General features: G+C 44.5%; 1 protein-coding gene across 1 annotated transcript in view; it reads left to right on the forward strand.

Annotated features, from left to right (window-relative positions):
* Positions 1-12089, forward strand: part of ZFYVE9 (zinc finger, FYVE domain containing 9) — a 77785-nt gene that overhangs the window by 42635 nt on the left and 23061 nt on the right. The window contains exons 9-10 of the mRNA XM_015411978.1: positions 1362-1484; positions 1787-1942. Of these exons, the coding sequence (XP_015267464.1) occupies positions 1362-1484; positions 1787-1942 (279 nt within the window). The remainder of the gene's footprint in view (positions 1-1361; positions 1485-1786; positions 1943-12089) is intronic.

A 12089-nucleotide genomic window follows, 5' to 3' on the forward strand; every position in this document is an offset into this window, starting at 1 on the left:
AGAAAGGGACTGATTTCTACTGATCTTGGGGGAATGGCTTTTCATGGGTGCCAGGTTTCGAGCAAAAATGAGAGGTGGCAAGGATCCCTTCTGTAGACTCCATTCCATTCCTGGTTCTTAGGATTGGGCAGTGCAATCCTAAGGGCTGCCTGTACTGAGAAAGCCATAGTTCTGGCACAGCTGTTCTTGAAAAAGAGCAGTTTCTGTCAAGAGCTCTCTTAGCCCCACCTACCCCACAGGGCGTCTGTTGTGGGGAGGGGGAGGGAAAGGAGTTTGTACTCCCTTGGGTAGTGAAGGGCGCGGTATAAATCCAATCTCCTCCTCTTCTTCTTCCATGGCTCCCTCTGCTCCCACTCAACCACAACACTTCTGGGCTTGGGTGTGGAAGTTGGCATTGTTGGGGTGGCTGCCAACCACAAGCAAGGGGGTAAGGGAAGCAGGTTTGGGAACCATGCCCCTGCTTACCTGTCAGTGTGTGGCCCCCTTTTGGGTCCTGCCTCCGGAGATGGGGTATATGTTTGGGTACTGAAATGGGAGAGGTCAGCCACACAGTATAGACTTTGCTCACCCCTTTGGGTGTAGGCGCAAAGTGCTCACCTAGTAGTGCTGAGTGCCCTTTCTGTGCTTTTCCCACCATGAAAATGCTTTGCCACTAGCTCTAAGTCTGCATGGCAGGGAGCTCTGAGACAGAACGCTGTGCCACACACCATACCTCATGAGCTGGGCTGTGTCCTAGCCAGGGTTTAGTAGGGCTGGAAGGGGGCAGCGATTGGGTTCTGGGCAGGGTACTTTGCTGCCACAGGGGAGGGAGGTGATTGGTTGTGCCTGTAGTCAGCATACTGAGCTCCTCCAGCCCTTCTGGGCATAGCCGCAGCAGTAAAAAAGGACACTTGAATTTTTACAACAATTGGTGCCTCTAGGCTAGCCATGTTTCTTGTTGGCATAACTCCGCCTCTGATGGGGCATGCCCAGGCTGAAAGGGCTTAGGGAGCGTCACCCCCCCAGAACCACTCACAACCATGCTGGTGCAGGGGCCTACAAATCAGTGGTGCTGACGGGCAGCTATTGCGGGGCTACACCAGTGCCCGAGAATGGCGGAGCTATGCTGGGGCCCTGTGCCAGCATAATTGGCTCTTATGCTGGTGTATCTCGGAGATATGCCAGTGTAAAAATCAGGCGGCACATTCCCCACCCCCTTAGGATTGCACTGTAAGTCACTGAAATATTTGAAGTTTTAATATTAACTTGTAAAATTCTACACTTCTGTTTGGAAAAGAAGTTAGTTTGCTCATGGTTAAATATTTATTGCCAAATTGTATAAAGTATTTTACAGTAATTGACTGCTAAATCTTTTTTAATAGATTATGCTGTGGAAGAAAAACCATCTCACATCTCAGTGATGCAGCAGCTAGAAGATGGTGGCCCAGACCCTCTGGTGTTTGTTTTAAATGCAAATTTGCTGTCCATGGTTAAAATTGTGAATTGTAAGTCCTGATTAAGTTAATAAGATGGCAACAGTGAACACATTTCTTTTACTTTATAAAACTTGCTTCTATGAATAACTTCTCACACAATCAGAAATGAAGGAGTAGAGAAACATGGATGCTCTTCTTTGGAGGCAGGGTAGAATAAAGATATAATAGAAATCTGTCTCCCATAATGGTGATGAATCAACTCTCCCCCAATGTTTCAGTTAAGGGCCATTAGTAAATCATAAGCTTTCAATATCGTTTGCTTACACTTTTCAAGTGTTTATTTACTGTTTTAAATCTCTTCTCTTCTGCAGATGTGAACCGGAAATGTTGGTGCTTTACTACGAAAGGAATGCATGCTGTAGGTCAGTCAGAAATAGTCATTCTTCTCCAGTGTTTACCTGATGAGAAGTGTTTGCCCAAGGATATCTTCAGCCACTTTGTGCAGCTTTATCGAGATGCCTTGGCAGGTGAGAAAATGGCTTGTTTCAAAATGGTAAAGACTGATGACAGGTAGTTATTCTATCACGAGATGTATGGCAGCGACTTCATTGTTTGGCCTTCTTTAAGGAGTAGGGCAGAATATCAGATTTGTACCTCAGGCTGTGATTCTCTTGGCTGTCTTTACTCTTGAGGAAATGGAACAACATATATTAGATGCAGGTGTATGTGATTCCCCTTCAAACTCAATATGATATTGAGACAACGTATACATCACATAATGGGAGACTCCGTATTTTAGAATAGTCTAAATCTGTGAATACATTTCTCAACCAGATGTTTAAGTAAGCAAAGTGCTTTCCACTTTGTCCTTTGATCACACTGCAGTTATGCTGCATGCAGTTGCACTGTGGTATTGCATAATTTATGATATCTACAAAATGTATTTTTGAATTCTATTTTTGATACTCTTTGTAATACTATCCTGTATTTTTCTGAAGGGAATATAGCGCTGTGGCTATACAAATGATCATGGATAGATTGTTATACTGGAAATCATTGTTAAACAGTGAATAAGATTGCTTGTACAGCATACAATATGTAGTTTTTGCAATTAACAAACAAATGAAATTTCAATCCTTTCTAGATCCCAACCTGTCTTTCTGCAGGTGGGCTGAGTACTTATATTTTCATCCAAGGTGCATTGACATTACAATGCCTGTCTTGGAATCAAGAGAAGCCGCCATGCAGATGCCCTTTTAATAGGTAACTTACTAGTGGGGAGCAGCCATACAAGCTTCACAGGCTTTTATCTGAGGTGTTGTTACCATTATAACTATCAGTCTGCAATGTAGATTTATAAAAATTAAGAAAATACTGTAAAGCTTCCTAATAATACTGTTTTACAACTACAATGAAAGATTTACCTGATATTCCCTGGGGAATGAGGGTTGCTGGGGGGGAACTGCACACAGTATTCCAAATGAGGCCACACCGTAGATCTATAAAAGGGTATTATAATATTGACTGTTTTATTCTCGAGCCCTTTCCTAATAACCCCCGACATATAGTTTGCCTTTTTCACTGCTGCAGCACACTGGGTTGACACTTTTCACTGAGCTACCTACTGTGACTCCAAGATCTTTTCCCCTCTCAGTCTCAGCAAGTTCAGACCCCATTAGTCTATACTTAAAGTTGGATTTTTTTGTTTCAGTGTGTATCACCTTACACTTACCAGCGTTGTACTTCATCTGCCACATCGTTGCCCACTCACCCTGACCACTACCTCGACAGAAGAATACACAATGAACAAACATCACACTGTTGGGAATGTCATAGCAACAGCCCCCATGCCTGACATTACCTTTCAAATCAGAATAAATAAATAAATCCCAAGCCACAGAGCTGTTTTACAGAGTAGGTAGGCAAGCAGGCCTAGCTGCCCAGGAACCCTTTGACAGCTCAGGACAGGCTAAGACGAAAGGAGAAGTCCAAGGATGATGTTAGCTGGCAGCACTGGCTGTTGGAAGGCCAGCAGTGACCAGAGGCAGCAAGCTGTCTTGGCTGAAGAGGTAGGAGTGGGGGTGTGCACATACCCGGAGACACAGGGGTCTGGTGACTGAGGTGGAGACACTTGTCCTCTGGCCAGTGCTGGGATAATCAAGTGCCAAATAACAAAATTTTTACTGTATTTTTTTCCTTTAGGCTTTAAAAAAAGTTCTCTGCAGAATAGAGGCAGAGCTGACTTGGGAGTTAGGAAATAAGAATTTTTTGATGAGTTTTTTTTAAAACAGAGAGCATTTTGTTACTTCATTTAGGTAAGTTGTGGTAATGTATTGTGTCTTTAAATCACCAGTAAGGAGCAAAGCACAGCTGTATCTTGTAATGGTTGAAGCATTTATTATTCGAGTAGGCTGAGTGGTACTACTGCGTTATAGCTGATTACTGGTGTTGAGAGTGGATGCCGAATAAACTGTGTGTTGTTCCTGCCTGAGACTTCACGGAGTATTCTTTCTAGCCTGGCCAGACACTACATGGTGTCAGAAGTGGGCTCCGTTACTGGTGATTTAAAGACACAATACATCGCAGTTGTAATGAAAATTGTAGCCATATCACTGCAGAAGAGCTATAGGAGTAACAACGTATTGTTCCATTTTATTGTCAGAATCTTTCTAGTTTGGTGTTATTGAGAACACATAATTGTACATTGCAGTTGAAAATGCAAATTTAAGACCGAATCTACCATACCTGGGAAATAATTGTACTTCATAGGAGATGGGAACAGCTAGTATGCTTTATCAATTTCTGGTTACAAAAAAGAAGGAAGAGCAGCAAGTGTATGTGCATGCTATGCATCTGGAGGCTGCTAAGACACCTAGAAGAAGAGTTGGTTTTTATACCCTGCTTTTCACTACCCAAAGGAGTCTCAGAGTAGCTTACAATCATCTTCCCCCCCCCTCTCCCCACAACAAACACTCTGTGAGGTAGGTGGGGCTGAGAGAGCTCTGACTGACCCAAGGTCACCCAGCTGACTTCGTGTGGAGGAGTGGGGAATCAAACCCAGTTCTCCAGATTAGAGTCCACTGCTCTTAACCACGACACCAAACTGTTAACTGCGTTTCTCAGTGTTGGACTAGAAATTTGTCAGTGTTGTCTGTTCTCAAGTGAGTCTTACAGCAGAAATACAGGAATCACTGCAGAAAGAGGGTATTACAGTGTATATTTATGTGTGCTGTGTATACATCCATGCAGTACTTCAAAAATTAATGGAGAGGACAGTACACAGTAGTGAATTATTCTTGCATTTACCTTTCTGTTAAACACTGGAAATACAATCAAAATGTATTCAGATCTTAAAAGAAGAACTTTAAAAACGTTATTTGTATTGTCATAGTGTTTCATTGTCATAATAATGTATGATATATATATATAAAAGGCAAGCCATGTTGTCAACAACTCACCTTGCCTCCCATTGGCCACTAGGGAAGCTGCCTTGGCGTCCTGTTGGCTCATCCTGCTGGCGCCTCCATTCTTCCACCCCCAGTTTTGACGCATTGCACTTTGGGAATTGTAGATCTCAGCTGGCCTAACTGCAACCATAGCAAAGGGAATTAGAACTACAACTCCCAAGAGGCCGTGGAGCATTAGCAGGGTAACTAATCGGCTGGTGTTAAAGGGGAAACAGGTTTGGAATTGAAAGGGGTTGGGGGGGGAAGGGAAGGGAAGGGGAAAAAATCCTGAATGCATCTCTAGCTCCTGATCACAGAAGGTAAGGACACCCAAAACAGGGCCTTAGAATACAACCTTGGTGGTACAAATATATACTGTACAGACTCACTTCCATGAGAAAGAGATACACATAGAATTATCTAACTTGGGGTGGGGGGAGATTTTCTAGAATTACAGCTGATCTCAAGATCAGTTCCTGTGGAGAAAATGGCTGCTTTGAAGGGTGGACTACATGGCATCACATCTCAGGGCTCTGCAGCAACCTCTGGGGATTTCTGCAGCATTGGGAGATGGGAGAAGAGCTGCAGATGGTGGGGCTGAGCACAGGAGGAAGCATTTATTTGCTTTCAAAATCGGGGAGGGGGAGAAATCCATCCTGACCCCCTAGAAGCCCCTTTGTGACATCTACAAAATGAAAATAGGTAAGCTTTAGCCCTAATAGTTGTATGTGTGCACAGTCTGCTTACTTGGGAGTAAGGAAGGAGAGAGACACACCCACTCAGTGGCTTCTCGGGCAGGCACCAAAGAAAGGAGGAAATGTTTGTTTTGTTTTTCCACCATCCTCAGCCTTCTGCGGGCTGGTGAGCGAGGAGGAGGAGACATGAGACACACTTTGGAGGGAAAACCTGCTTATTTTATATATGCTTAGTTAGTTTGAAGGGGGAGATTGGGATGAGGAGGTAGCCGCCAAAATTCGTGATTAAAGGGGGAGATTGGAGTGGGGGCACAGCAAAACTGATGGAAGGAAGATGGGGCTCTGCTGGCCTCTGGCTTTGGCTGCACCCAGGGCTCTCCTGTGATGCCCGAAGTTGCCTTCTCCCCACTCAGTTGATGATGGCTGAGGCGGGTGGTGTGGAGACAGCAAGGGTGGGGGGAGTGAATGCCAAGGGTTGGGGGGGAGATAGCAAGAATGGGGGAGTGAATGTCAAGGGTTTGGGTGGGTGGGAAGACAGCAAGGGTGGGGGGAGTGAATGCCAAGGGTTTGGGTGGGTGGGAAGACAGCAAGGGTGGGGGGAAGGGGGAGACAGCAAAGATAAGGGGAGTGAATGCCAAGGGTTGAGGTGGGATGGGAAGACAGCAAGGGGAGGGAAGTGAATGTCAAGGGTTGGGGGTGGATGGGAAGACAGCAAGGGTGGGGGGAATGAATGCCAAGGATTGAGGGTGGGTGGGAAGTCAGCAAGGGTGGGGGGAGTAGTGGAGTGCCAAGGGTGGGGGGGTAGTTGAAAGGAAGAGGGAAGGAAGTTGAGATAAAGGGAATTTCTTTCCTTCTCTTCCTCTATCAGTCTTCCCTCTTTTTCTCTCCTTTCCCATATCCCATATTCCCCTTTCCCATATCTTTTGCCCCCCCATTCCTTCCCTGTCAATCTAACCCACTTCTTTTATAACCTATCTCCCATTCCCCCCTTTCTCCTATTCCCTTCCCAACAGCTGCCTTCTAAACATGCCTTGCCTCTTTATCTTTCCCTTCCCTCCCCAGCCACTCCCCCTCCCCCGGCCAAGGTTGGGGCAGTCGCCCAGAGCCTCTTTCTAGAGCTAGTTGTATTTATTCCCAAAATTGGCCTTACTCCTAGTATTTTATAGTTATCTAACTTAGGTACTAGAATAAATCTGTGACAAAATAAAGAGTTTAGCTGTTAAATTCCACGTTTCTCTGTAGTGCGTTAAAAGGAAAAACTAGCATATTATTGCTGATTGTTTTATTCACATAATCTAAAATGTCTGCTTTCAGCTCTTTCTTAAAACCGCAATCAGGTTTTTGATAAAACGATGAGGTAACTCAAGCTAGATTTGTCATGTTCTCAACCACAGTGCCACTTTTCTTATTTTGAAACTGAAGGTGTGTGCTTTCTGTTTCAGTAGTAATACAGTAATTATCATTGTGTGTTTGGATGCAAGCCCAATAGGAGGCCTAGTAGATTGTAAATGGGAGCTTTTCATGTACAAAAAATGACCAGCATAGTCATGTGTTAATTGACAGTTTTTATGTGTATGTCTTAGGCTTAAAGTATACAATCGCTGTTAAGAGTTTAAAGTTGTTTGATAGAATTCCTCTTCCAGTGGTGTATGCACATTTGCTTTCTCCCAGTGTCTCTGCTGATTTACTAAGATGAAAGAAGGATAAGCATACGTGAATACCGACTTACCACATAGCAAATATGGCAGAATATTCAAATATATGGCACTGGATCAAAAAGCTCTTCTATTGGGAGATGGTGTGCACCTCACGAGGGTAAGAAAAAATGTTTTTGGAAACAGCCTTGCAAACCTAATAAGGAGAGCTTTCAACTAAATCCTGTGGGGGAGCAAGACAAAAATGCAAAGCCCAGTATGATGCCAATAACTGGAGATAAGAACTCTAAAGTTTTGCGGGGAGTGGCATGTATGCTAGATAGCATTAACTCACATCTAAGTATATAAACCTCAAGGTACTTAAAACATGGATTCCAATGTCTCTACACTAACCCACAGAGCATGGGAAACAAGCAGGAGGAACTTGAAGTCCTAACACAGGAAGGGGGGACTATGAACTAATAGGCATTACTGAAACTTGGTGGGATGACACTCACAACTGGAATATTAGGATTGAGGGGTTTTTTCCGGTCTATGGCAGCGTGCTGAGCAGACTCACCTCCCGGACCTACCGGGGGGTGGGTGAAAGCTGTGCACCAGCAGAAAGGGGGAGGGGCGAGGAATCGCTACCTCCCATGGAGCCTGGCTGAAAGGCTCCTAGCCAGGGGACTATTGAGAGGTTGCCTCTTTTCAAGCACAATGCTGGGGAATCGAGGCGCTTCTCCGTCCCGATGGTCCTCCAGCTGAGTGTCCGAATGGAAGAAGCGACGCTGACCGGGGCAAGCGCTAGAGATCGAGCGGTTAAAACGGAAGCTAAACGAGGTTGTATGACTGAAGATGAACCGTGAGTCGGATTAAGGCGTATTTGCAATTCAAAAAGAAAGCTCCCTACCCCACGGACTAGAAATTAAAGTGAGTGGGGGAGGGGCCCCTCCCATGCGCATAAACTTAAAAGCGAGATGGGGGGGGGAGCAGAAACAAAAGCGACGAAACCTGTTGGGAAAGACTTACCAAGGCGTGTATGAGCATTTGAGTGCATATTCAGAGACTTTGCCAATCTTTGCGAAAGTAAACAACTCATAAAGATGGCGGGGAAGAGGACGGAGAAGGAGAAACTTTTAAAAGCGAAAGTAGCTGAGAGTCCACGACCGGAAGGAACCACCAAGTTGGCCAAAATGTTGGCAGAGTCCCTGCGCCCCCTGCTGGATCAGATGACGTAATCTCAAGGAACAGCTGTCAACAATGAACCAAGGTGTCACTACCCAGCAGACACAATTGAACGAGACTCTTAAAATTACGGAACAAACAGCTGAGAAAGTGAAAGAAGTTGATGCCGCTGCTCAAAAGGTGAAGAAAAAGGTACAAAAATTGGAAAAGAAGCAAATTTCAACAGAAGAACAGCTTTTACAATTACAAATGGAGAAGGCAAACCTGGTCCTTCGAGGCACGTGAGGGATTATATCCTGAGAGCGACGGCGGGGACACCCTTGAAAATTGGGGACAGTACTATCAGGATTCTGAAAGATATCCCATTTGAAATAAGACAAAGGAGAAAGAAATATAGATTTAATTCTTTTTCTTCAAACAAATGCAATTAGCTACCAGTGGTTATATCCAGAGGGTGTAACCTTCAAACTTCAGGATAAAAAAGAAAAGATTGACTCTGTTTCCAAAGCGCGGGACTTTCTGAGAATCCAGTTGGGTGAGCCAGAGGAGGTGGATAAAGAGAAAAAGGACAGTAAGTCTAGTGGCGAGCTGCACTCGAGGTCTTCTGGAGAGGACTCTCTGTCTGAGAAAGGGGCAGCGGCTCCTAAAAGTCCTTATAAACTGCGGAGAAGACAGGATAATAAAAAAATGAAGGCTAAAGGACTGAATTGTGCCTTTGAAAATACTGTTGTTAATATTGAGATGCTTAGGGATCTGTTTCCAACAGCTAAATTTAAGATTTAAAAGTTATATTAGCATATCTGACTAAATTCATAAAATTGTTAGCGTTTTAAGGGATGGCATTGTGTACAAGCTAATTTGATGATCTCCTCTCTTGGGTTTTTAGTTAGTAGTGGTTATCTTTTCTTTCTCCTTAAATGTAGTTCCCCTCCCCTATTTTCATTGTAGTTTGTAGTCCTTATATAAAATGCCAAAAAAAGAGAAATATTTTGTCTCCTCTCTAGAGCACTGAGAGAACTGTTTTGTCCTTAAAAGGGACAGACAAATAAGGAAGGATGGAGGAGTTGCATTATATGTAAAGGAGGTATATACTTGTAAGGAAATACGCGAATCGGAGCGTGAAAGTCCAGTTGAGAGTGTCTGGGTAAAAATAAAAGGATATAAGAAATAATAGTGATGTTATAGTGAGGGTCTGCTATAGACCACCAAGCCAGGCAGAGGGTTTTGATGGGACACTCCTAGAACAGTTTACAAAGTTCTCAAAGTTCTCAGCCGCCCTGAGCCTGCATGCGGGGAGGGCGGGGTAGAAATGGAATTAAATAAATAAATAAAGAGATGGGACACAGTGATCATGGGAGAGGTGGAAGTCCAACTCTGCTAAAAATGAAAGATCCAATGAATTCCTGACTTGTCTTGCTGACAATTTCATGTTCCAGAAAGTGGAGAGGGAAACAAGGGGATCCTGCTATCTTGGACTTGATTCTTACCAACAGGGAAGAACTGGTTGACAAGGTGAAAGTAGTGGGCACCCTGGGTAGTAGTGACTATGTAATTTTGGAATTTACAGTCTTGGGGAAGGGAAAAGCTGTACGTAGTCATATAGGTTGGACTTCAGGAAAGCAAATTTTGACAAACTTAGAGTTATGCTGGGTAGAATCCCATGGTCAGAAATACTTGAGAAGGGAGTTCAAGAGATATGGGGGTTTCTTAAAAGTGAAATACTGAAGGCACAATCACAAACAATTCCTATGAGAAGGAAAAATGGGAGGAGCTTAAAGAAGCCAAACAGCTTTCTAAAGACGAGAATTAAAAAAGACTCATTCAGAAAGTGGAAGGAGGGCCTTATAACCAAGGATGAATATAAACGAATAACCAGTGCTTGTAGAGAGAGGAAAGCTAAAGCTCAGTATGAGCTTAAGCTAACAAGAGATGCTAAAAACAAAAAAAGGGTTCCTTTCTTATGTTCAGAGTAAGAAAAAGAGCAAGGAGACGGTAGGCCCATTGCAAGGATAGGAAAGTAAAATTGTAACAGGTGATGAAGAGAGGGCAAAACTGCTCAATTCCTACTTTTCCTCAGTCTTCTCTTGCAATGGAAACAGTGCTCAATATGGCAAAAACAACACATGATGAGGGAAGGGAGTTGCAGCCTAGGATCAGCATAGGGGGTAGTACATAAGCATCTAGTTTCTTTAAATGGAACTAAGTCTTTGGGTCAGATGAACTGTATCCAAAGGTACTAAAAGAACTCACAGATATAATTTCTAAGCCTCTGTCCATTATTTTTGAGAATTCTTGGAGAACAGGTGAGGTGCCAGAAGACTGGAGGTGAGCAGGTGTGTCTTCATCTACAAGAGGGGGGGAAAGGAGGATCCAGGTAACTACTGACCTGTCAGCTTCACGTCTATACCTGGGAAAGTTTTATTTTTTTTTAATAATATGTTTATAGGTTTTTAGACACAGACATTGCTCCAAGTTCTCCAAGCAGACCAGGGAAAATAGGGCTGCTAGACTGCAAGTGGCGCTGATGGAAGCCGCACTCTCTCCAATGGCGCCGTCATCTTAGGAGACGTCTGGACATGCATTGATGTCAACGCCAGCATCGGAAGCGACAATCGCCATGTCTTCGACATCGACCTCCATCAATGTCATAAAATCGGTGCTGAAACGCCCGATACAGGCACAACAGTCCGAAGCCCATACTCCTTCCAAAATACATAAGGAGGGCAAGGACGTTCGGCTTATCAAACTTAAGAAGCACAAGAAAGGCTTCTTGAGCAGAGGAGGGGCAGCGGAGCACGAGTGGGAGCTCAATTGGAGTCATCTTCACCCAATCTTTCGCCTTTGGGGCCATCCGGAAGTGGATGTGTTTGCAACACGCAGCAACAGAAAATGTTGTCTATTCTGCTCCAGAGCGGGGATAGATCCCCTATCTCTGGGGGACAGTTTTCTAGTCCCGTGGTCACATTTTCATGTATTCCTTTTCCCTCCGATTCCTCTAATACCCAGGGTATTGGTCAAGTTGATGCAGGAAAAACCACGCTGTCTTTTAATGACACCGTGGTGGCCTCGACAACATTGGCTCTCCACTCTGCTCCACCTATCCAAGGGCTCCTTCGTTCACCTTCCTCCAGCCGCAGATCTTTTTCTTGCAGAGAAGAGTCGGATTCTGCATCATGATGGGAAGCGTCTCAAGCTCACGATCTGGAGGATCCTTTTCGATTGGTCAGAGACAGGATAGATCACATCCTATTTAACTGTCGCAGGCCATCTACCCGAGTTTCTTACTCTGGGAAGTGGAAGAAATTCTTGTCTTGCCTTACCTCGTTAGGCTTGCCGCCACCACCATCTGACCTGATGGCAATCTTTGGGTTCTTATTGTCTTGTGTAGACCTAGGATTTAGTTGTGCCTCGCTGAAGGTCTATTTAGCTGCAATTTCGGCCAGTCACCCTATGATTGATGGTCACTCCGTCTTCTCTCACCCCCAGACCAAGAAGTTTCTTAAAGGTCTGACCCACCTTTCCCCCCCATCACGTGGACCCATGCCAGCATGGGATCTACCCATGGTGCTTGCAAGGCTCATGGACTAACCATTTGAACTGATGGCTACTTGTAGTCTACAGCTTTTGTCATGGAAGAGAGCCTTTTTAGTCGCGGTCACCTTCACCAGGAGAATGGGTGAGTTATGAGCACTCCGCTGTGACCCACCTTAT

Source organism: Gekko japonicus, unplaced genomic scaffold (genome assembly GCF_001447785.1).
Source record: "Gekko japonicus isolate JY-2015 unplaced genomic scaffold, Gekko_japonicus_V1.1 scaffold664, whole genome shotgun sequence".
Taxonomy (NCBI): Eukaryota; Metazoa; Chordata; class Lepidosauria; order Squamata; family Gekkonidae; genus Gekko; species Gekko japonicus.